General features: G+C 37.4%; 1 protein-coding gene across 1 annotated transcript; it reads left to right on the top strand.

Annotated features, from left to right (window-relative positions):
• The first annotated feature begins 1,468 nt into the window (after positions 1-1,468).
• Positions 1,469-26,139, top strand: vars2.L (valyl-tRNA synthetase 2, mitochondrial L homeolog). The gene is made up of 30 exons (XM_018230185.2): positions 1,469-1,625; positions 3,481-3,631; positions 4,109-4,190; positions 5,423-5,523; positions 6,127-6,248; positions 6,523-6,589; positions 6,664-6,761; positions 8,230-8,311; positions 8,575-8,694; positions 11,042-11,150; positions 11,239-11,327; positions 11,933-12,023; positions 13,505-13,632; positions 14,257-14,360; positions 14,547-14,628; positions 14,717-14,793; positions 15,389-15,473; positions 15,765-15,879; positions 16,523-16,593; positions 17,025-17,150; positions 17,823-17,927; positions 18,149-18,217; positions 18,315-18,393; positions 18,725-18,852; positions 19,213-19,365; positions 20,904-21,104; positions 22,229-22,340; positions 22,932-23,122; positions 23,904-24,008; positions 24,708-26,139. The coding sequence occupies exons 2-30, from the start codon at positions 3,491-3,493 to the stop codon at positions 24,774-24,776; spliced, it is 3,102 nt and encodes a 1,033-aa protein (XP_018085674.1). The 5' UTR covers positions 1,469-1,625; positions 3,481-3,490; the 3' UTR covers positions 24,777-26,139.
• Positions 26,140-26,153: the final 14 nt, after the last annotated feature.

The following is a 26,153-nucleotide window of genomic DNA, read 5'->3' as shown; positions in this document are numbered from 1 at the left end:
CAGTATAGGCACACATAAATACAGTATAATAATTATAAAAACCAGTATAGGCACACATAAATACAGTATAATAATTATAAAACCAGTATAGGCACACATAAATACAGTATAATAATTATAAAAACCAGTATAGGCACACATAAATACAGTATAATAATTATAAAAACCAGTATAGGCACACATAAATACAGTATAATAATTATAAAAACCAGTATAGGCACACATAAATACAGTATAATAATTATAAATACCAGTAGAGGTACACATAAATACAGTATAATAATTATAAATACCAGTAGTGGTACAAAGAAAGCCTCTGAGGAAGTGTATCATATCATGAAACCACGTTAGGCTGGTGTTCAGAATGTTACATGTAAGCTTGGATATATAAGTTCATGTTAAGTTGATTACAATTTTTAGCTGTTTCCTGAAATCTTAAAAAGGGTCAATGACAACAGACTTTTTAAATTTACATTATCCTATTTACAAAATAAAATAATGCAACCTCAACATCTGGTAAATATGGGAGCTACAAGGCTATTCCTCACCCCCCTGAACTGACCTCCCCATACACAACCCCACCAGACCCCTTACTTACTATGGGAGAATCCTGAGAATATTTGTTATCTTGTTCCTTTTAAATTGCACTGAACTTTTTTTTTTTTTTCTTTAAAACAATATGTAAATACAGTAATGTACCTATAACCAGGGGCATTTCTGCCATGAGGCAAGGTGAGCAAGCACCTTGCCTCAGACGGCAGCTCCCCAGAAGTTACCAGGGGAGGCAAAAAGCAGCTCCGGGTAACTTTAAGAGCCAAATTTACGACAAATTTATTAAACTGGAAATTCGGCTTTTCTAACGCAGTGAGCGCAATTTTGCTCTCTGTGCTACCGATGCGCCCCCCCACCGGACCCCCGTCGGCTAAAGAGGTGGTTCACCTTTGAGGTAATTTTTAGTATGTTACAGAATGTCCAATTCCTAGCAACTTTGCAATTGGTCTTCATTATTTATATTTTATAACTTTTGCGTTATTTGACTTTTTCTTTCAAATGGGGGTCTCTGACCCCATCTAAAAAACTGGTAAGGCTACCAATGTATTGTTATTGCTACTTTTTATTACTCATCTTTCTATCCAGGCCCTGTCCTATTCATATTCCAGTCTCTTATTCAAATCAGTGCATGGTTGCTAGGGTAATTTGGACGCTAGCAACCAGACTGCTGAAACTGCAAAGTGGAGAAATGCTGAATAAAAAGCTAAATCTGTCAAAAAACACAAATAAAAAATTAAGACCAATTGCAAATTGTAGAATATCACTCTCTACATCAGGGGTGCCCAAACATTTGGCTTCCCTTGGCCACATTGGAAGAAGAAAAATGTTCTGGGGCCTGCATTTATTTCTCTTTGTCTATGCTCACTTTGACAAATTTCTCAGCTGTACACATTGTGGTATTTTGTGCTACTTGCAGTGCTTGTTCAGCAGAGCTGTGGGTGAAAGCACTAGGACCCAGTAGGCACTGGGAGGAAAGTCACGTGGGCGGAAGAGAAGCAGTACAGATCTGTGCATGGATGAACGAGAGAGACTGAAGGAGACTTACTCAACGTGGGACACTGAAAGCACCTCAAGTAAGTTGCTTAAAAGAATGCGGGTGGGTTTGAGAAGTCTGCTACTCTATGATCTCTGTGTGATTTTGTACTGGACAGAGAACAAGCAGAGGAACAGTACTTATTGCACATCACTGCACATAGACTTGGGCTGTCTGCAAGTGAAATCCAGCCTGTCATTATCATATCAATGGCACAATACTTTTGAGAATTATAAACATCTATCAATGATATGAGAGGAGAGCTACATGTTTTCTTAGGACTCATGTCACTGTGCATTTACATCATGTGGATTAAGGGGTGAAGTGTGAATTTCACCCCCTAATCTGATCACCATATGCCAACACTGTGCTAAAACTAGCTGTACAGAAAGAACATACTGGCATCATAGCAATCATCTTCCCTTCTGAAGCCTGCAGCTCACTGACAGCAGAGGGACGGTAATCTAAGTAAATGCAGCAGAGCAGGTCCCCCTTTACACCCCAAACACATGGGGCCCGGGTCAATTATCCCTCCTCTGATGGTGGCTTTGATAGTGGGCGCCCAGAGGTCTCTGTCCAGCAAGTTAAGTCAGGGCACGATTGGTTGTGATATATTGTCATGATTTTTCAATGCAATGATTAAAAGTAAATTTAATACGTCAACTTTTAGTATGTTGTAGACAGGGATATTCTGAGAAATTCTGCAGTTGCTCTTAATTTTTTTTTTTTTTTTGCAGATTGTGATTGTTTAGCTTTTTGATCAGCAGCTCTCAATTTTGAAATTTCAGCAGCTACCTGGTTGCTAGGGTTCAATTTTCCTAGCAACCAGGAAGTCCTTTGATTGTGAGACTAGAAGATGAATAGGAAAGGCCTAAATAGTAAGATAAGTAATAAAAAGTAATCATTACATTCAATTTGTAACCTCGCAGAGCAATCATTTTTCTGGCTGCTATGGACAGTGACCACAATTTAAAGGCAAAAAAAGAAAAGAAACAGTTCAAAAACTGTAAAAATTAAGATCAACTGAAGTTGCTAAGAATAGCAATAAATTATAAAAAAGGGGAATTCCACAAAAACATAACTTGAGCTTTTTATATATATAATTTCAAGCAATTTTTAAATAAAAGACATGCAGACTTTTCAAGATGTTTAATGGTTTTTGACAGTTCCTAAAGTCTAGCCCCCTCCTCTTCTGCTGATCTGTCTGACTACTTTGCTGAGCTGGCTGACTACTGTTACTTTGTATCAACAGCCAGCTGTCCTCAGCCTGCATCCTCCAAACCCCACAATTCCCTGCACACATGATTTCAATAATGAAAGAATATCATAGTGCAATGCATTGTGGGTTATGTAGTTCCTGCATGCTGTCTGTAAGCTGTGGAGAAGTTGTTACAATTTGTAACATCAGTGTTTAGTCCCTGCTTTCCTGCCAGGATTTCAAATGATGTAGAAAGAGAAGAACTGCTAACCAGCTGGATTTCATCATAGAAAATGGCATTTATTCATACTTTTTGAAGAAACCGGTAACTGAGATGGGTATATTAGGAGTTTCTGTGTTATGTTTATCAAATTTTGGTTCGGAAGCCGGAGTTCCACTTTATCTTTACTGTGAACTATCCCCTTAACAAAGTACTGTTACGAGAGGGTCAGTGTCCAACATTTTGCATTGGGAGGGCAGATTATTTGATATACCACATCTAAGGGCCAAATTATATTAAAATTATGCTGTCACAAAGGAGTCTGTGAATTCCTTGGGAATGCAATACCTGACCCATAGGTATCTAGATGAACAACCCTGTATTTTAATGTGTGCAGTGGTCTGGTTTATGTACAAATATTCCAGTATGGTGCTCAGGATAACTTTTAAATAAACATTTTCTTTATTTGCTATCCAGGTTGTTACATATGCAACGCCTCTTTTCAAACCCCAGCCAGAATGTGGTGGTCACACTGTCCCGCAGAGGAGTTGCTGGCAGTAGGGAAAGAGCCAGACGTGCCGAGCGTCAACAACGAAAGCAGAATTTATTGGATGAGGTTGCTGAACAGGTGAAAAAACGTATCACTGTTTGTAGTTTCTGTGCTTTCAATAAGAGATGAGTATGTCTATAAAATATACATTTCTAATATAGAACTTTACATTTGAGTTCACAGATTTTTAAAGCTTTTTAAAGTAGCTATTCCTTTGTCTACTGATGTAGTGATCTGGACTGAGATATTAAATATGTCCTGGCATGTCATGTACACAGAGGCCCAAACAGCTCCCCACCAGCCCATTAAATGCTGACCCTTCTGGCATTTGCCAGAATCTGCAGGTTGCCAGTCCGGGCCTGCTGAGGTACTTTTGCAAGGCTGCCATTTAAGAGATCATTAGTTTTGTAAACCAGAGTAGGTCAGTTTTGCTAAATGTTCATTTACATCATGTGTAGTGAGATGAGACTTAAGGTTAGCAGAAAAACAAAAAGTTAAATTTAAAACTGCACATATTCTACATGCATTACTTGAAACTGTCCCATCCCACAACAGGTTTCCCATGTCAAAGGCCAAAACTGGAAAGAGAAGATTGTGATAGAATATGATGCAGTGACGGAGCCAGGAAAAAAGAAAGGTGGGAGAGAGCAGAGTTTATTGTACCAATTATTTTATGTATGCAGTACCTGCCCTGATTTATATTCAAATAATATCCTTTTCATTAAGCACTCAACATTGATCTATGTTTATCAGTAAATTCATAATAATATTGATTATTATTTAATATGTGCACAACATCTTGTATTATACACAAAATATCGACAGCACCCGCAATTTATTGAACACTTTGGACCAAGCACTGATTGCATACAGTCAAGGTACTTAGTCTTAGGCTATGGACACACATGCTGTTTTCATCGTCTGATCAGCGGCTGTTTTCAGCCTGAGTAATTTTGCAGGCTGAGAGAAGCAGATCTGCTCAGTGCCCCTTCTCCATTGATTTGAATCACACATAGGCTGAGATAAGTCCAAATACGAAGGCTGAAAACAAAAGCTGAAAACAGCCTGTGTGTCCTTAGCCTTAGCATATACAGCACACTTCACTAATCAGTTTTAGACAAACTACTGGGCTAGTCTGCATACTGGATTCATCATGTATCACTGAACTGCTTTTACAGACTGAACTTTTCTGAAATAATGCATTCAATATCATAATACAAAGCTCTTATTATACACACAAAAGAAGAAAAATCTTTGCAAGTACACATCCTGTATTAATTATTAGATTTTATTAGAACAAAACATCAATCCATGAGCAGAGCCAATATTGAATCCGTATGTGTGTGTTGCTCTATTTTTTACTTCTGCTACTTGTATGCATATATATTTGAGATAGCCTCACTATGATTGCACATTGCTAAATTGTGTAAGTGTCATTTGGATATACTGGATTATATGCATAGATTTTTGCAGCATCCTACAGTGGCGTTAAAAGAGCATGACACAACATGCCTTCTGTGCATAGCTGCTCCCACCTGCAGCCTCCCTCCCTCAACCACCCACACTACATGCTCACCCTAGGTGAGTGTGCAACAATTTAAAAAAAAGATTGGTGAGGAAGTGGATTTTAATGCTATAGAGCCCCCCCCCCCCCGGTCCCTGGGCCCCCCTGCAACCAGGGTCTCCTTACTCAAGACTTAAGCCACTGGAATCCTGTAATAATCACTTCAACAGCTCAGTTTCCTAGTATAAACACTGGATGTGCATGAATTGAGCATTCCATACTGACTTTGTATTTGCCCTAGACCCATACAGTACTTTTGTAGCTTGTACTAAACATTAATTTCTTTATATACATTGTTTTTCCAGATATCTCCATTCCTTTACCACAATCCTACAGTCCTCGCTATGTTGAAGCTGCTTGGTATCCGTGGTGGGTAACACAGGGTTTTTTCAAGCCAGAATACCAGGTAAATTGTGAAGCATGAATACATAAAGATGGTTGTCTGAGCATTCCAAGTAAAATATAAGTAATTTGCAATAGAAGTGTGACTGATCTGGCCACATTTATTACAAACATACAAAAGAGAGGAGATTGATCCCTGGCCCCCTGTTTTATTAATAATATACTCTGTGCTAGTGCATACATATTATAAATGTATTTTAGTTACAAGGCTATGGCCATGAAAATGCCGCTGTTGACAATTGTATCATTGTCACCTTGTCACTAAATCCCCTGTTTTTGAAAATGTGCACACAATGTTAAAAGTGAAGCACATTGTATGCATGTAGTAAAGTTTGTGTTATGTTTCTTGGTATTGTATTTTACAAGAGTACCTGTAGAGATGTATTAAAGTATATTGTGCTTTCTGTATAAGGGTATGACACCGTTGAGGTTATATAGTTCATATGTACAGCAGCCCATAGTAGCCTATCAGACATGCATGTGGAATATTTAATGAACTGCTGATTTCCTGGTTGGTTTGCATTTGGTAAATCTGTACCATGATGCTATGTAGACTAAACAGAATACTAGATTTTCCAAAATTAAATGTTTGTTTCTTTGGTTTTAGAGTGAGCAGCCTCACAGTGCTTCTGAAACCTTCTCACTCTGCATACCTCCTCCAAATGTCACAGGCTCCCTTCACATTGGACATGCACTTACAGTGGCCATTGAGGATTCACTTGTTCGCTGGTAATTGTATCTTCTAGTTGTGTGTTGGATGTGCCTATTAATCTAATATGTAAGAAGAGTTTCTAAGTAGATGGAACGCATGTATTCACTGGCTGCAGTAGCTTCTGTAATCCACAGTGTGCCACCAATTAAAAAAATAAATGTTATAAAACAGGTTTTATCTAAGGGTATGTCTGACATAACTAAACAACTATAAAACGATAGATAGATAGATAGATAGATAGAGTTCTGCTCTGCCAATCTTATCTTTGCTATCTTGCTATACTTTTGTTAGGAAAAGAATGCTGGGCCACAAGGTGCTTTGGGTCCCTGGTTCAGATCATGCTGGAATTGCCACCCAGGTATAGTTTTATTTCCCTTATGCTTCTTGTCTCTCACTCACTGGCTTGTGCATCACTGGTCACTTTCTTTGCAGGCTGTGGTGGAAAAAAATCTGTTGAAGGAAAAGGGTCTTCTACGCCATGATTTTAGTCGGGAGGAGTTTTTAAAGGAAATCTGGAAGTGGAAAGAGGAGTAAGTAACTGCATTACTTTATACTAACTTGCTAAACATGAAAGACTCTTTACCTAAGTTAATACATACCATTTATGAAATAACTAACAAGATATAAATAAAATAAAAGAGCCAGTCATTGTTTTGTTATATTTTCTTGGTTGAATTTTAACTATCACCATGGATTCAGCATAAGGTTTAGGGTTTATTTTGTGTATCTAGGGATCTGTAAATGGATTTTTCCAAAAGCCAGACAAAATGTTAGGCTGTTGTTCAATGTGGAGCATTTAGCAGTAAGGAGATCCCATTGTTACAGTGAAACATAGTAAGTAAGGTTGAAAAAAAGACACACGTCCATCAAGTTCAACCTTTTAGTTTTTTAATCTGCCTAACTGCTAGTTGATCCAGAGGAAGGCAAAAAAAAAACCCATCTGAAGCCTCACCAATTTGCCTCAGAGGGGGAAAAAATTCCTTCCTGACTCCAAAATGGCAATCGACCAGTCCCTGGATCAACTTGTACTATGAGCTATAATCCATAACCCTGTATTCCCTCACTTGCTAAAAAGCCATCCAACCCCTTCTTAAAGCTATCTAATGTATCAGCCTGTACAACTGATTCAGGGAGAGAATTCCACATCTTCACAGCTCTCACTGTAAAAAACCCCATTTGAATATTTAGGCGGAACCTCTTTTCTTCTAATCGGAATGGGTGACCTTGTGTCAGCTGGAAAGACCTACTGGTAAATAAAACATTAGAGAGATTATTATACGATCCCCTAATATATTTATACATAGTTATCATATCTCCCCTTAAGCGCCTCTCCTCCAGCATGAACATCCCCAATTTGGCCAGTCTTTCCTCATAGCTAAGATTTTCAATACCTTTTACCATCTTAGTTCCGCTTCTCTGTACCCTCTCTAATACAATAATGTCCTGTTTGAGTGATGGAGACCAAAACTGTACGGCATATTCTAGATGGGGCCTTACAAATGCTCTATACAGTGGAAGAATGACCCCCTCCTCTCGTGACTCTATGCACCTTTTAATACAACTCAAGACCTTATTTGCCCTTGATGCTGCTGACTGGCATTGCTTTCTACAGCCAAGTTTATCATCTACAAGGACTCCAAGGTCCTTTTCCATAATGGATTTGCCTAGTGCAGTCCCATTAAGGGTATAAGTGGCTTGGATATTTTTACATCCCAGGTGCATGACTTTACATTTATCAACATTGAATCTCATTTGCCACTTAGCTGCCCTTAGCTGTATGGAATAATATATTATAACTAATAATAATTCAATATGAATGTAATTATATTTATTACACATGATTTAGGTTAGATGCTTATTCTTCTTGAAGAGATTTGGGAGGAAGCATTTGGTGGTGAGGTTCAAGGTGGTATAGGTGCCCTTTCCTATATTTTTTCATTGTTTCAAGCAGAAAAACAAACTTTTTATGTTGATTATAATGCCCCTTTTATATCTTAGGAAAGGTAACACAATATACCATCAGCTCAGATCCCTTGGAGCCTCTCTAGACTGGGATAGATGCTGCTTTACAATGGACAAGGTATGTTCCTCATCTGTTTTAAAAAGATTATTATGTAAATTCTGTCATCCTGCCTTCTCTAGTCTACAGTCTAACCTCATGTGAACTATAGGATTGCTAGCAAACATGTGCTCAATATCATTTGCCCTGTACTATGCTGCAGGAAACAGACAGAATTATAACTGTTGTATATGTTTTAATAAGGTACCATCCATGTCATTTTTATTATCCTACAGGGAAATTGCAGCTTATTAACACCATTTTATCATTGTCCTGTTTTCTAGATGTTCTCTCGTGCAGTATCTGAAGCATTTGTCCGTCTACATGATGACGGTTTAGTGTATCGGCACCAACGTCTGGTGAATTGGTCCTGTGCTCTCCGTTCAGCTATATCTGACATAGAGGTGAAATATTTGTCAGTAAACTCACTAATTGTTATTTGATGGCTTTGTTGACCTTTTAAACTAATTTTTTGTGCTGTCATTGCTTAAGTACGTTCATGTAGAAAATGTAAAAGTTCTCTAATGATTGTACTGGCTGCAGAAACATGTAAGCTTACTGGTTGAGGGTTGTCAATCTTGCCCCAACCACATTACTACGAGTGCTACTTCTGGCATGAGTCAATGTTATAACGATGTCTTAAGTGGCAGTTTAGTACTTTACCAGTAGCATTAAAAATCCGCCCTTGATACATTTGTGCAACAAAATTCTTATTGTGATATGGTCCACCCTTGCCACTGTAGAGGTGCATGGGGTGCAGCATAGATTCGGTCACCTCAGGCAGCATGGGGTTGTGACTCTTCATATATATAGACTGTAAGTGACCGTGATGAAACTGTCATCAAACTGGACTGGCCCCACTAATGTTACTATTTTATTTAATATAACAAGTTATGTATCAGTTCAACACGATACAGGTATGGGATCAGTTACCCGAAAACCCATTATCCAGAAAGCTCTGAATTACGGGAAGGCCATCTCCCATGGACTAATTCAATATTTTTAGTAGTAATAAAACAGTAGCTTGTACTTGATTCAAACTAATAAAATAAATGAATTAACTAATTAACGTTTAAATGATTTTTTAGTAGACTTAAGGTATGAAGAGGAAATTACAGGAAGACACCTTATCCAGAGAACCCCAGGTCCCAAGCATGCGGGATAACCTGTACTAAAAAGAACTCAAATTAGAATATCCCATGCATTTTCTTCATAATACATTTACAGGATATATTATCTCGAATGCTTTGACCTGGGGTGTTCCGAGTAAGGTTTTTTTTCTGTATTATTATTGCAGAGAAAAAAGAAAGAACTAAGGGGAACTTTTGCAAAAAAATATTTATTAGAAGCGTCATGTCATAAAAAACAAAAAAAGTTTCTAAATATCAAAATTCAATTCTGCACCATTTCTGAAAGTTATTCTTTACTATGCTTCTCTCAGCAATGTAGAGTCAGAGTTTGATTGACAGCTCTAATATATCATTGGTGTGCTCTCTCAGTTAGCTGCTGATCAAAATTTGACTTGGCCTCTTAAATTATTCTGATTATTTCAGAAACTGTACAAAATGTTTAACTGATAATATTTAGTAAGGTATTTATTTCCTTGAGAGGCTTGTATTAAATTTCCATTTTTGTGATCATTCCTTTCTGCAGTAATAAAACTGCATCCATCCATATTTGTGGCAAATCAATGCCACTTGGTTAAAGGGGACATTTTATTAAAGCATCCATACCTGTTATAAACTTATTTAAAAGTCTCACATGCCAATCATGTATTGCCTTCCCCTCCTCTATGACTTAGAGGCGGAGCAGGCAATTACATTCACTTTCCTTTCTGCACTTCCTAGATATCACTGCTCTCCCCACACCCCCTCCTACCTCACCATCTAATTTGTGTAGCCAGTGTATGAACATGCATCAGATGCAGTCACAGTTGAGTAGAAGAGAGCAGCACAACACCAATATAATGCAGGTGGGGAGCATCCCCATTTATTTTCACCACCAAAAAATCAACGTTTCGGGGGGGTTTTCACCCACCCTTCATCAGGATCCTGATGAAGGGTGGGTGAAAACCCCCCCGAAACGTTGATTTTTTGGTGGTGAAAATAAATGGGGATGCTCCCCACCTGCATTATATTGGTGTTGTGCTGCTCTCTTCTACTCAACTGTGACTACTATGATTGACGTGTGCCGACCGTCTAGAGAGTTTTTGCACCATCTAGCAGGATTTGCCATAGGAAAGGCGAGGGAGGTGCGGTTTTCAATATATCATGCATCAGATGCCCCATTCTGGGACATAAACAAGATTTTGTCATGATGCAAAGCTTACCTTAATAACATTGTCCACAAAAGGGCACCTGCCTACTTGCTGTGCTTGTGAATTCCAAGACTAAAAAAAAAAAGATTTAAATTATTTTTATAGTGAAATTTATTTTGCATAAAATAGGATTTAGAATTATTTCTCAAGATGACAGATACCCTTTAATTTAATGTTTAATCATTTTTAGAAATATTTGCTTAAAATCGACTGTGGGAAGTGGCCTTCAGGTAATATGGAGCTTTTTGGATATTTGCATCTTGTATTTGTGTCTCAGCCTGTCAATGTATAACTGTATTTTCATTTTTTAAAATATTCTTTTCTTTTCCCTGTTCTGCCTATATTGCTGCCTTATTTACAACTTTTTTATTTATGGTTACCTGTCTGACCTGTCACTGGTATTTTTTGGTAAAATGTGCCATTTTACAATGCAGGTAGACAGTCGGCAGTTGACTGGAAAGACGTATATTTCTGTCCCAAATTATGAAAGGAAAATCCCCTTTGGGCTTTTATTTAGCTTTGCCTATCTCACTGAAGGAGGAGGTAAAATTATATTATTTCATCTTTTGTCTCTGTCTCATAACTTATTAATATATCCTTTCTTCCTTCTGTTGCTGTCTCTGTCCAACAGATGATGAGATCATTGTATCCACAACACGGCCAGAGACAATGTTGGGGGATACTGCAGTGGCTGTCCATCCAAGTGACCCCAGATACTTGGTTAGTCTCATGAAATTAGAGTTCTTCAACAGACTTAGGCTATTTATGTATAAACTAGACATTAAGCCCGTTAAATTAACGGGCGCTAGACGGTCCGTGGGGCACATGCGCAGTAACGCAATCCCACGGACACAGGGACTGGACGCAGAGACACTTCAACTTTATTATATAGGATAGATGGCATTACATACATAAGTGATTTGTGAAATGATCTGTGATACTGTATTAGTATGAGAACATTATTGGATTTAAGGTTTTGCTTGGTCATGTTGACTAAACTTAGAATGCAATGATTAAATAACTGATCCTTCACAAACAAATTAGCTTTTTTTGAGGATCTGTTGTTGATGGCAGCATATGCCTAGAGAGGCATTGAGAGCTTGTGAGAAGCTTACCCAGACAAGTGTTATACTGATAAATTTGGCAGTCTTATAACAATAATTACAGCAAAAAATGTTGCTTAATAAATTAGATTGTTATAGGGCAGTTACAGCTGTCTTTAGAGCCAGTATGGTTGTATTGTCTTAGCAGTTTGGTGACTTGAACTATAATGTTATTGGTCAATGTTACATTTTTGAACAAACAACTTTTCTCTCCAATCCTAGAGATTCCATGGAACAAAGCTTCAACATCCTTTCACTGGGCAGTTGATCCCTGTTGTTACTCATAATCTCGTGAACCCAGACTTCGGAACAGGTCCGTGTAAAACATCAAAAATAGTGTTAGTTTATGTTGAGAAAAAATCTGCAGATGCACAAATTGTAACAAAACAAACAGTTCAGTATATTTGCTCGATAGTCAAGTGTAGTAAGGGAACTATTGGCATACCTTGATCAGTAAAACAAATGGACAGCCTTAAAATGCATATTAGGATTTTTATGGTGCTCATTTATTAAATCTCGATTTTTTGAGGTTGAGTTTTTTAGGGGGGGAAATTTTTTGAGATTCATTATACACCAAAGCTGCTAAAAATTCCTAATCCGAACATATGCCATCTCAAACCTGTCGAGGTCATGTAGAAATCAATGGCAGATTTGCCTGAAGTTGTTTCTTGACACTGTGATCTGCGCTGGATAATGCAATAAAGTTGGGGTTTTCTTCCGGGTAATTCCGATAAAGTTGATTTTTCGCAGCGACAATTCAATAAAATCGGGTTTTCAGAGGTTCAATACTGCTATATGAATTGACACTCGATTTTTTACGCTCAAAATTTTTCGAGAACAATTATTGTTGAATTAAATTCTTGCTTACAAAACCCATTATGAGTGTTTTGCAAATGCTTGGCTGTATATGTTCTTACCTTCACTATCAGAAATATTTAATATATATAAATAACACTTTTTACTACTTTTGTTGCAACTGTGTTTTCTGCAGCATAGCTCGAAATATAACTTCCCAAAAATCCTCAAGCTTTGTTTCAGCAGGGACTTACTGTAAAATACAAAAAGTTATATACTATGGCATAATATTAAGACTGAATAAATAGATGTTTTATGAACACCTACACAGTCAAATATACAACCCTCCTAATAAATCTGATCAATCATGTTGTAATTTCTATAGCAAAGAGAGTTATTTGAAAGTTGCAGACTCTCAGTCATGTGCTTTGCGCCATAATGGACCAGTTGTCTATATGTTGTCTTATGTTGCAGTTCTCTTCAATTTCATCACCATTGTAGACTTACTAGGGAGATATTGTTTTGTTAACAAAGTATTTTGATTAACTATTAGCTTGGCATAGATGTGGAATCTAGTGATGAGTGAATCTGTCCTGTTTCGGCAAATAAAACACAGAACAGCGAAATTGACACATTTAAGTCAATTAGCATTGTTTTTAATGCAAAATGCATCGAAGTCAAAGGGAGTTTTCTTGTGGCTTCTTTGTGTAATATACTTTGAATTCAGTGGGCTTTTTCTGCGGCTTCTCAAGTCAATTGGCATGTTATCACCGTGTTTGTTTTCATGTGGCAAAATTCAAGAAGAAAAACATGGAATTTTGCCACAAACCCATACACGGTTAAAAATTTCACTCATCACTAATGGGGGATTTGTAGAGGTTGGATTTCCCAGCTTTGTGCTTGCCCATTCAAAATGTCTCTAATTTTCTCATGTCTGCAAGTGCTTTTACTAGGAGCATTAAACATGACATGCTAATTCATCATTCTCTTGAACAATAGGAGCAGTAAAGGTTACTCCTGCCCACAGCTTGGCAGATTTTGAGATGGCACAAAGCCTGGATTTGCCAATGGTATCAGTGATTGGAGAGGATGGCTTAATGACAGAGAACAGTGGAGAATGGATTCAGGTTTGCCACAACAAATTCTTGTTCCTTGTTTTCTCTGTCTATATGGATTTCTTTCTAGTATCCTGCAATTCCCCTCTGCATTGTAAACTCTCTTATTTGTTCTAATTTTTTTCTTTTTTATTTCTACAGTATTTACCTTCACTTGTCACCCTGTTCGGGGTTTCTCTGTCATTCTCAGATTCTTTGTTCTTATCATCTTCAACTTTTATAACCCTGTTCCATGGCCTTTTCTCATTGTACCCTACTGCCTTCTTTATTCTGTATCTTTTTTTATACAGCTCAGATGTGAGATTCTTCTTATATAATTATATATACTGAATTAGTAAAAATAAGAAAATGCTTATTAATAAATTATTTTAATAAATGTTTTCTTATTTTTACTAATTCAGTATTCTCCCATCTGAGCTTTGCTGTATATTCATGTGCACCTGGACTGGGGTGAACTGTGAGTTCTTTTCTTTATTTATGTAATCCTTGTTACTACATTATTATATATTTTGCCAGTGCTTATTTATTTTTTGGCACTCTGCACCATTTTCTTAATTTTTATTTTTCTTTTATGCCTTTTCCTTCTAATCTTCTATTTTCTCTGTGCTGTTCTGATATGTTTCCATTCCCTACTAGGGTGTAAAAAGATTTGATGCCAGGGAGCAGATACTGAGTGCTCTAAAAGATAAGGCTCTTTACAGAGGTGACTGTGAGCATACCATGGTGCTTCCAGTATGCAGGTGAGCAAATTAAGGCAATCTACATACATTTACACTCCCTATGTATGTAGCAGGATCCATATAATGTATTAAAATGACATGAAGCTGTGTAATGATTGTATCACACTATGGCCATTTTTATATTACATAATCAGTTTCCTGGGCATACTGTTTGATACAAATGAGACATTGCTCTCACTCTTTCAGCCGCTCTGGTGATGTAATTGAGCAGCTGCTAAAGAGGCAGTGGTTTTTGAATTGTGAGAAGATGGCACAAAAGGCTCTAGAGGTGAGATGTGGTTATTGGCTCCCCCTTATTTTCTGGTCTTTCTCATCAGACCGTTCATGAGTTTACATTTGCTTTCTTTCTACACTAGGCTGCAGACTTAGGACGGCTAAATATTACCCCTTCTTTTCACCAAAAGAATTGGAAGCATTGGCTTACAAACATCAGGTTTGTGATGAATAAAGGGCTAATACAGTTTACAGTTTGTATTTTTATCATATGAGGTTTCCCTCTGCTACATGGCATAATTATTGTGCATATGGCAATAGAGAGGTGGCAAACTGATTTTACAGAGTTGTTTCTGTAAGATGCCAATAGATATACAGAATTTAGGAAGCAATCTATATTTATTGGTTATACCTACATTTTATATATTTCAAAGTAAAAAGTCAAAACAAAAGTTGAATTGCAATGTTTTAGAATGCCATACGTCCATGTTTTTACTTACTTTTTCCAAGAAATCCAGTATGCATTTCACTAGGTGCTTGTCTGTGGGCCTAAAATTTGCATTTTTTAATTGGGGCCATACAGATAACCATACAGTCTGAATCAGTGCATTGGGGCTCAGTGCAGGTAGTAAGGAGTTTGTATAGGGGCGTGTTCCTTTTTGAATGACATTTTAAGTGCATGCTAAATACTGTGAATTTTGTGCTTTCCTCATGTGTTAGTAGAATCTAATCTTAGAAAGATAAATTTACAGCATACTTTTGGCGAACCCCTTATCGTGCTTACAGTATTTGAAATTTGCTTCTCATCTTTCAAGTGATTGGTGTGTATCGCGACAGCTGTGGTGGGGACATCAGATTCCAGCTTACCACGTGACATTGTCAGAGGCACAGTCAGACCAGGTAAGCAACCACTCAGTATAAGTCACCAGAGGGAACATCTTAGTTATTGCTGTGTGCTTCTTCTACACCTGGGCAAGCCATTTGTTTTTTATTACTTAAAGGAGTGTAAGATGTAACGGCTAAGCATTTCATTATCTTTTGTCTTTGTGCCCATATTTTTTTGTCATTGTTGTATTCTAACCATTAGTTTGCTTGGTGAAATGAATCAAGGGGAATAAAACTTAAAATCTTTCTTTATAGAGCAGTTAATAAAATTATTATCTACAACTTGCAAGTGTATTTTATCTCTAGGATATTCTAGATGAGCATGAAGAAATTTGGGTAGTGGCTCATAATGAAGCTGAAGCCAAAAAGAAAGCTTCCAGAAGACTGGGAAGGCCAGAGGAGCATCTTATCCTGAAGAGGGGTCAGATAACTGTTTCTGATTTATGCCACAGAAAAGCTTGCTTTATGTAATGTTGTCTGAAAAGCAAACTGTGGCTCAATTTTATTGGCATAAATATTTTGATGAAGTATAGTTCAAATTGCCACTGAATTAATCCATTATCCTTTGAATTAGGGGATAATTTATCATAGCTCGAGTTGTGTTTTTCCCTAAAAATTTGAGTCTTTCAAATTTCAGTAAAAATTTGAATTTTTCAAAGGAAAAAACTCGAAATGTTCAAGATTTATCGTGCCCCGAAGCTGCACAAAACTTGAATTCGAAAATACTCCACTTAAAACCTGTCAAGGTCATGTAGAAGTTAATGGCAGAGGTCCCCTGAATTTGACTTCAAGAGACATGATTTTCGTGTTTTTTTCTGTGGTTTGTACTCGAAAACTGGAGCTATTCAAGTTTTTTATACCAATAACTTGATCAATTTGAGGTTTCCTCCCAAATTGCATTAATTTGAGTATTTTCCATTCAAGTTTTTTCATAAATAAGCAAACATTCGAGTTGTGAGTTTATTCGAAGTAGAAAAAAACCTCACAAACTCAACCTTTGATAAATAACCCCCTTACATTGCACTGGTAACTAAGTAACTGGTAATTGATCTTTCATTTATCAGATGATGATGTTCTGGATACGTGGTTTTCATCTGCCCTTTTCCCATTTGCTATGTTGGGCTGGCCAGAAAATGTAAGTTGTGGTTGTTTTTTATTCTCTCAACACAATTGTATTTCTTTACAGCAGATACTGGGCCGTTTTGACTATACTAACTGGTTCCTTTAGTAAGGTTGGGGAATGTGGGCTGCTTCTTTTTGTTACACTGGGCAGAGGATTTCCATAAGCTAGAACACAGTACTCCAGCCTATGTAGGGATGGCACCACCATCTTTACTTAGCAGACAGCAGTTGTCTTTTTGAAAGCAAATATCTGGTTGCCATTGGTTGTTTTGAGATTATCTGCATATTTTATAACATTTATAATTAGTGTATATTTTACAGGGAACCACATTTTAGTATTTGATTTTGTAATCATTAAAACTAGAGGACTATCGAGGTTCTGATTACTTTTTGATGCTTTTTTTTTTTTTTTAAGTAACAATGAAAGTTTTTTTCATTGTATAGACAAGTGACTTGAAGGATTTTTACCCAAACTCCCTCTTGGAGACTGGTAGTGATTTACTTTTCTTCTGGGTTGCTCGAATGGTGATGTTGGGAGAGCATCTGACTGGGCAGCTACCATTCAAAGAGGTAATTATGATGTAGCATTCTAAGCATAATAAATCAGTGTTTTCTATTAACCAGGGTAGTTAAAGCAGAGTGAGCATAAGAGTGATTTTCTACAGTTCAGGTAACATAAAGCGACTGAGATTCATAAGCAAATATTATTCAAATAATAGATCTGAAAATGTCTTATAATGATGACAGGAGATATTAGTCTGTCTCCCCATCCCCACTATGTGAAAGTGATGTTGGCAGATGTTGTCAGTCTGTCATACCACCTGGGGGATGCCCCTGAAGCAGAGAGGAGCTCTTAGGCCCTGGTCCCATGGAGCATTGGCTTCACTGCTCTCAGGCTAAGTTTTTTCCTGCATGGGGAGAAAAGGATCTGCTCCCTTCTGCATCACCCTATAGCTGTACTGACAATCACAGTTCCACCTGCTTGTAGCTACACAGAGAAACAATGATCGCCCTGAAAATGAGAAGGGAACAGATCTGCCTCTTACTCTCCCTGCAGGGCAACTTAGTGATACCTACAGAAGTTATCACTTTATCCCTTTCTCAGCAGGATGTCACAGATATACACATAGGAATAATTATTGCACACAAAAACAATGTCATGCAATCAGGAGTTATGTCTAAAAAAAATAGTCCATTTAGTAGTCCATCCTCTTGAATATATATATATGTTTGTATTTGTAGGTATTTCTGCATTCCATGGTTCGAGATGTGCATGGAAGGAAAATGAGCAAGTCTTTAGGAAATGTGATCGATCCATTAGATGTGATAGCAGGAATATCACTAGAGGTATAGGCTGCTATATATTACTGTCCTGCATAAAAGAGGTGTCAATTTTGTGCCTGTCTTTGTAGCATATTTGACAAACCTCTATGACACACGCCTAAACAGCCAATGTTGCATGTACTGGAATCTGTGACATGAGTCACTCGCATGAATAAAGCTGAAAAACCACAAGCAGGTATGGGCCACATATACTCTAGCAGATGCCTTTCTATATCTTTCCCCAGGAGTTGCAGAAGAGGTTGCAAGATGGCAATTTAGACCCTCGAGAGCTTAAAGTTGCAGAGGCTGGGTTGGTGAGAGAAATCTTTCTATCCATATATTTGTATTTTATAAATGCACACTGAAGAGTTCTTATGTTCATAATACTGTAATATGTTTATTTTGGTACAGTTCAAGTCCTTTCCTCATGGAATTCCTGAGTGTGGCACAGATGCTTTGCGATTTGCTCTCTGTTCCTACAAGATACAAGGCGAGCTGCTATGTGTATGGATGTACATTGTGAAGACCTAGTTAGGACATAATGCTGATCCGTGGAGTGTTTTGACTGCTGGTTTTACAGATTATGTCCCTTTATGAGTATAATTGACCCTGTCACCTTTCTTTGGATCAGCTATAAATTATGGGGAAGTTATTTGAGATGAATAAACTTGATGGATGTTTGTGTGTGTTTCTTTTGAGCCTTAGTTAAGATGTTCTCTATTTTACTTCTTATTATGTAACATACCCTTAGACAAGGTAATCTCTTCATAAAATATTATTTTCCTAACTGTACAGTTTGATTTTCTTGTGCTCTATTTCAGGGGATGATATAAATCTAGATGTGCCATCTGTTCTTGCGGTTCGCCATTTTTGTAATAAAATCTGGAATGGGATTAAATTCACCATCTCTGCCCTTGGGGAAAGCTTCTCACCTATTGCTGTGGAAGAGGTAAATCAGAATTTCTCAATAATAAAAGGACCCTTTACCATTCTTCAGTCATACCTTTCCTGTAGCTTGAAGCTGCTTATTATTTTTTGACATTTGTATAGCGAAGTCATTTGGATTGTTGTTACCCACCTTGGCTCTGCTATTACTTATACATTAATAAAAAGTCAAGCTGTTAGCTAAATGAACAGACTATTAATGTAATAACATTAAATATTAAATAAAAATTGTAAAAATCATATCTGGCTCTATTAAGTCTGCCTTAGAAAAGATGATTACTCACTATTTATTTCCACAAAATATGTCATTCCTGCCAAGCCATCACTGTAGCACAAAAAACTTTGATCACTATTTCTATTGTAGTTGAAACCTCAGGGCCCCATGGATCGCTGGCTACTAGATCGCTTGCGTCTTTTGACAGAAGAATGTGAAAATAGGTTTCAGGCCTATGAAATCCATGGCGCAACAGGAGCAATACAGACATTTTGGGTGCAGACCTACTGTGATTTCTATGTGGTGAGTTAAAAGCTATAAGGGAAATTTGTTAACGTTAGTAGAATGGTTTCCGCAACATTTATGTCTCCAATTCATTTTATTTGGATACTTGTATCTTCATCTTCTGTGTCTGTTAGATGGATTGTAAACACTATTATAGAAATGTGCCTTCTCCCACTTACAGGTCATGTCCTCCGTTTAGTTAGAAGATGCCATTTGGGGTGTGTTTGGCACAAAACCTAGCAGCCATGGTGTTCCACTTTCTATCTGGTAGCAAGATGCAACCTAAATTACAATTCTTAAAATAGTAATTTAGGTTGAAAAAGACAAATGTCCATCAGCCTTTTGATCTTAAAGCCTGTCTAACTTCTAGTTGATGCAGAGCAAGACAAAAACCCATCTAAAGCTTCTTCAGTTTGCATCATCTCCACATAATTAACATCATTGCTCTTTCTTCCAGCATTAACACAAGCTCAAAAGAGTTCTAAAGCCTAACTAAAGAAGTAGGATAAAAATGTTGTACATTACATTCTGGGATTCTATACCAGCCCAAGGCAACCACAGCCCTTTAGCAGTAAAAGATCTGCGCCTCCAAAGATGCCCCAGTAACTCCCCATCTTCTTTTCTGCTGATTCACTGCACATGCTCTGTGCTGCTTTCACTTACTGAGCTTAGGGACCGACAATATACAGTACACATAAGTGAGAAGTCGGGTTTTTCCCGACCCGCACCCGCCCAAAACCCCCCTCCTTCCACCGGCACCCGCCTATCGCCTTCCTTTCCTTTTATAGACCCGTGCCGCCCTACCGATGTCACAAAAGGGGCGGGTGAGCAGGTGCAAACCCCCGGGTATCTGGCTGGCCCGCACATCACTAGTACACATATATTATAAATGTAACATGGTTAGTAATTAATACAGATAATTACTACATGGCAACACAGAAACCAGTAGAATTGGCATAAGAATGTAATAATCAGCCCTGTAGCATCAGCTTATATTACAGGCCAACCTCATTTTCTGCTGGATAATTTGCGACAACCGCTAAGCTTAGCTTCTCAACAGCTGCTCAGAGCCCACTGAGCATGTGAGAGTCACAGACACTTTCCAAGTTGATGACCCCCTGTGACAAGTCTGAAGTCCTGGATCATTGATGCTTCATTGAGAAGCTGAAACTTTAGGCTGGTACAAGAAGTGCAGTTTATAAAACATGGCATTTTTAGGCATATTAATTTTTAGGGTTTATTTCTCATTTAAAAGCTAATTTGAAGGTGTCCTAAAACAAGTTGAGGTTAAATTAGTGTATCCTACATGAAGTCCCTACAGTACAAAAGGTTGGGTTAGTGGTTAACCCACTAGGGTCTCAGTGTCCACTAGTGGATTACTATATTACTAAATGATTTTTTTCAGCAAGTATAGAAATGTATTTATGTGTAAGTCCAATTGATTTTTGTAAAATGCTTTGTACAGCTGAATTGAATTTGAAAACCTAAATAATATTCTTATCCTTCATGATGCCCCATCCGTACAACTGACTCCATTTATATTTTTTTCTCTTAAGGAAGCAGTAAAGCCTGTTTTAAAAGGACCACATGCCCATGATGCACAGCAGGCTCTATACTGGGGTGCAGAGATTGTCCTTCGTCTTCTTGCCCCCTTTACTCCTTTTTTATGTGAAGAGCTGTGGCAGCGACTTCCTTCAGCTTCTGTGAATCGTGCACCAAGCATCTGTGTTGCCCAGTATCCCACGCCCAACCAGATGGTGAGTGTCTCTTCTGTGACATCACACTGGTGTAAGAAATAGGGGTGAACCCTTCCCAATTTATAACACCAGTGTGTCCAGCATGAGCCCCTACTTTGTGTCCTTAATATTTGCATTAGTTACTGTTCCCACAAAGACGTTATTTGATACAAAGGTTTTATAATGGCACTTTTATTTGAAGGATATAAAGAGATGAAATGTTTTTTTTGAGTATTCAAAAAAAAAAATGTACCATGAGTGTGACACTTATTGCTTTGTTAATTGAAACAGTCGGCATATTAAAAATGTATAAAGAGCAAGGAACAAGGAAGAGAGCCAAGAATAAAAGAGGGTTAAACTACGGTACACGTTTTTGGTGGTGTGGTTACAAGTATTAAATATTGAAATATAGGCGGCTGGGTTGTTGACCTTATCTATTTAGTAGAGAATAGATAAGGAGAGCAGTTCAACCAAGTGGGTGATTTTAGGCTCCTCATAATAATGCTACAGCCTGTGCTTTAACATGTACAAATCTAACTGATCATGCATCAAATTCTATGACCATGTGTCCATATGTGGGACTCCAAAATAAGTTTTGGTTCTGTTTTGAAATTGATTAACCAAAGCAGAGAGCCATGTTGCTTTGGACCCAATTTAGTTTGTGTATTAGGTATTCGCCAACCCGTTTTTCTGTTTTTGGATCATTCTCCATTGCTGTACTTTCATAACTGGTTGGGTCATTAACTAGGATAATGGAGATTTGATCATAATTTTTCATCAGTGAGCAGAATTCTGTTTTTGGTCTATCTCTTGTTCTTAGGGGTACTGGTTATTTGTCTGTTTTATGGGCTTTTGGCCTGAACTAGTAATTCCCAAGTATAGTGCAGTTCCATCTATGCACACATTTTATTATGTAATGTTAGATAGCTTAGAGTTATGTAGTGACATAGTCAAATGGTTTCTTATTCCCATAAATGAGAACGTCAAAATCAATTAGAAATTAGCTTGTACTAAATTGAAAACACTTTGCACTTTCCATAAATATGGCAAATATCTCATTGGTTTATGTTTGTCCAACCTTTTGCCATTTTACTACAAAATCCCCATCTACAAAAAATGTGACCTGTTGTACATATCTGTTCCAGGCACATTGGAGGTACCCGGAAGAAGTGCAACAGTTTGATTTTGTTCAGTCAGTGATTAGAACTGTGCGCAGTCTGCGAAGCGACTATCACATGACTAAGGCACGACCAGAGGGTGAGTACAGATATTTAACTGTATACAAGTCAGCAATAAATACTTTTTTTTTACAGTATTCAATGTGTGCAGTTCCCTTTTCTAGAATACTGTTGACCAGTAACACCAAAACAAAAAGTGTAATAGAAGCTTGATGGAAGGGACCTGGGGTTGGGGGTGAAGGTTTTGTCCTCTGTTAAATGTAATAAACAAAATTCACTTTTTTGTTACTGGTCCTTTAACTGATGCAGGTTGAGGGGCAGGACACATGGACATACAATAATGGGAGTGAATTGACATGTATATTAAAGGAAAGTATATTCTATACACTTCTTCCCATACGTACCTTATATTAAGGGAAGAGGGCCCCTTTACTCTTTTATTCAAGTTGTAAACTGGCATCCATATGCTATGCTATATCTTGGTCTGTTGTAGCCTTACAGGAATTTAATTGTCTGTGTGATGTGGTTTGTTGTGATGTGGCTTGTATTGATGTACCCTTCTCATACCTGTAAGCAATGCAAGTATAGCCTAAGAGAAACATCAGGACAGTACAGATATATCTTTTGTTAATGAAAGCAAGCATTATTTGCCTTTCTATTTTCTCCTAAGCCCATATTTTCTGCTCCACGGAAGCCGATCTGAATGCTCTGCAGTCTTTTCACTCACCTTTGCAGACTCTGTCTCACTCTGGACCCATCCAAGTCCATCTGCTGCAAGATGCTTCTCAGCTCAGGGAGGACCCTGTTGGCTGGGCTACTGAAAAAGTGTCTGAGGGCTGTTTTCTATGTGTTAAACTCCAGGTACTAATTATTTACCGTGTATGTAGCTCTGTTACTAAAGCAGATTAAGTCATTTTTAGTCTCTGAGATGCCCAGCTAGAGCTGCTGAGTAAGTGTGCTGTGTTTTATCTGAAATATTTACCTGGAATATATTCTTCTCCCCTTCTCCCATGCTCCACTTTGTGGAGAAGGTAGATTAGATATTAATATTTATTATTTTTAGGTTGGGTTAAAACATGTTAAAGAAAATGTAAATACTATAAAATTATTAATAATTAGCAGAAAAAAGTTTCATTTTCTATATTTTATTAGTAATACAGTAATATTATTTATTATTATTATTACTACTACTGTATTAACATTTATTTTTAGAGCACCAACATATTGCGCAGTTATGTAATTACCAACTAACTTATAATGGAATCAGTGAAGGCAGAAAACACATGGAAAAAAAAATCTTCAAAAACCTGCATATGAATACTATGGTGCACACAAAGTATGCTTAGTTGTATAAGGAAACTGTACATCTTTGAAAACACATTGGTTCATATTGTGTAATATTATATGTGTGGTTTATAGCAATATAAATGTTGAACATCAATTTCAGGAAACGTCAGTTCACTAATATATGGCAGAAATGTAAATAAATAACATTACTTTCTTTGCAAAGAGAAAACACCAACTATTGCAGTGGTTGAGGATATAAATAGTTGTATTATATGTTATTGCAGTGTAGATGTATCCAACTAATGATAAAAATATTTCAATTGTACGCATTTTCAGTTCTTTTGTTTACTCCCAGGGTTCGGTGGACCCCCACCCAGAGCTTGCAAAATTGCAGAAAAAGTATCAGAAACTTGAGCATCAGATTATGAGCATGTCCAAATGTGATGATGGAGATACACAGGTTGGTTCCCTCCCTCCACGTTCCCTGTTACTATTTATCTTTGTTTCCATCTATCTCTGTTGTCCTCCATCTCTGCTGACGAGCCTCTTTACCCTTTTCTGCTTCTCCATCTGCCTTTTGTGTATTCAGTGGAATGCTATTACATGTTGCTAAACAGGTAATCAGGCAAGTGTAACATATCATTTAATACAATGTTTTAAATTTGTGTTGACACCCCATTTAAAACCACATTAAGAAAATAACAAAGAAAAAAATGGTTTGGACCATGGAAAAAAAATAGACTGCAGTGTCTGGTTTCCTTAAAAATCACTTTTAATGTGGTATAATATTCACTTTTATATTACTGATACACAGTAGGACCCCCATTTTATGTTTTTCAGGGAACCAGAAAAAATGGTGTAAAATCCAGGAAAATGTAAAATCAGGGAAATGTATTATATTTTGGTGTGACCACAAAAAAAAGTTTTAAGTGAGAGATAACTTCAAATTGAGGTTTTACTGTAACACATTTATTTTAAGTTATTTGTGCCAAATACTTCTACATGTCATTGTGACATACAGAGGGAGTAGAAGCAAACACTCAGATTAGGATTATAAATCTGGATCTATACTATGAGAAGTTGCTATGCATGTGCCGTGCTGATATATGCCACCTAGATTGTGTCTGAACATTGTCTCCTTTATTCCACTTTTCTGCAGGATAAATCGCTTCACCAGAAGATCGCCAAAGTTCGGTATACAATGGAAACATTACAGAGAATGCTTTAACAAAAGGAACTCTGAATAACTGCTATAAAAATTCTGCTGTGGTTTTCCTTTTAAAGGAGAATTCAACACTTTCGGCGATAAAATCCCTCCCCCTTCCCCTGTGTTGCTCCCTCCTCCCCCCCTGAAGTTTCCAAAAAATAAATTGTTAACTTTGTGACTTTTGGGCGTATGCGCAGTAGATCCTTACTGGTAAATCCCTCTACTTCGCATGCGCCAGCAAATGCCTGCGAATACAGGATGAAGAGCGCACAGGCAAACATGGCTGCCGTGAACTCAGCAGGAGAGGAGGGGTCAGTAACAAGTTAGGGGCATTTGCCGGGGGCTGGTAGGTCGGGGGTAGGAATTTTAGCGATGAAGGGGTTGAATTCTCCTTTAAGTGTCATTACTGATAGTGTTACTGTCAACTTTTACTACTTTAAGAGAATAATATTTCTACTTGTATAGTATACCTGGATATAAGCCAGTATTTGAGTGAAATAACTGTTGCAATGCCACCGGGTCATGCCAGTTATTTGCACGGTTACCTATTTTCAGAGGCGTATCTACAGAGGAGGCAGACCCTGTGGTTGCAGGGGGGCCCAGGAATGTATGGGGCCCAGTAGAGCCATAATTAATGAGCAATTTCAAAATATCTTGGTATAATAGGTCAATTTACCAATGCTTTGGGGCGCTAAATTGAATTGGCTGTGGGGCCTGGTATCATCTAGTTATACCACTGCCTATTTTGTATTTCAAACAAATACCACACCATGGAATTATTGTTCTGCATAACTATTTTTTCTATGAAAAAAAACCTTAATAAAGAATTAAAAAGGGATCAATACATGACTCCATTACTCCTTATAGAGAATCGTATTCACTATTGCTCCAAAATCAGACGGCACTTTCAAATTTCATCAGTCCTTCAACAACAGAAGTGTTATACTATTTTGACCCAAATATAAAATTACCCTAATCTCTAAATGGAATACAGAGCAAGGGTTAACCTCCTCACATTTAGGTAGAGCCTAGCTTTGTAATAATGGAGGACTGGAGCAGGGACTGGTGTGAATGATGATCTTTGTAACAAGTCGGTGCTATATAAATAAAAGTTAATACAAGGGCCCCAGGTAGGGAAAAGCAGCATTCTTTATCTGAACATTTTGTTCACAGATATATACAGTACATTTTTAAGATTACATATAAAACCAAAAAATAAAAGTCCTTTATGTAAATGTTTATTAAATGGTGACCACATGTGTTTCCAAATAATATAGTAGCTAAGATGTTAAAATCAGCAGCATCGGAAATACAGATGCTCATTCAAGTGCTCATGTTGATTTAAATTGGGCTAAGCTAAGACAAATAAAAATACCTTTTTGTATTCTGGTCTGTCAG

The sequence above is a fragment of the Xenopus laevis genome, chromosome 8L, assembly GCF_017654675.1.
Source record: "Xenopus laevis strain J_2021 chromosome 8L, Xenopus_laevis_v10.1, whole genome shotgun sequence".
Classification (NCBI taxonomy): domain Eukaryota; kingdom Metazoa; phylum Chordata; class Amphibia; order Anura; family Pipidae; genus Xenopus; species Xenopus laevis.
This window is presented reverse-complemented; position numbering and strand designations above follow the sequence as displayed.

Bases quoted from the DNA above. Each gene is read 5' to 3' on its own strand.
- vars2.L (XM_018230185.2), top strand. From the start codon at position 3,491: ATGCAACGCCTCTTTTCAAACCCCAGCCAGAATGTGGTGGTCACACTG. The intron at 13,633-14,256 runs GTTTGCCACAAC...ATTCCCTACTAG, and splicing joins ACAGTGGAGAATGGATTCAG to GGTGTAAAAAGATTTGATGC. The intron at 15,474-15,764 runs GTAAGCAACCAC...TTTTATCTCTAG, and splicing joins CAGAGGCACAGTCAGACCAG to GATATTCTAGATGAGCATGA.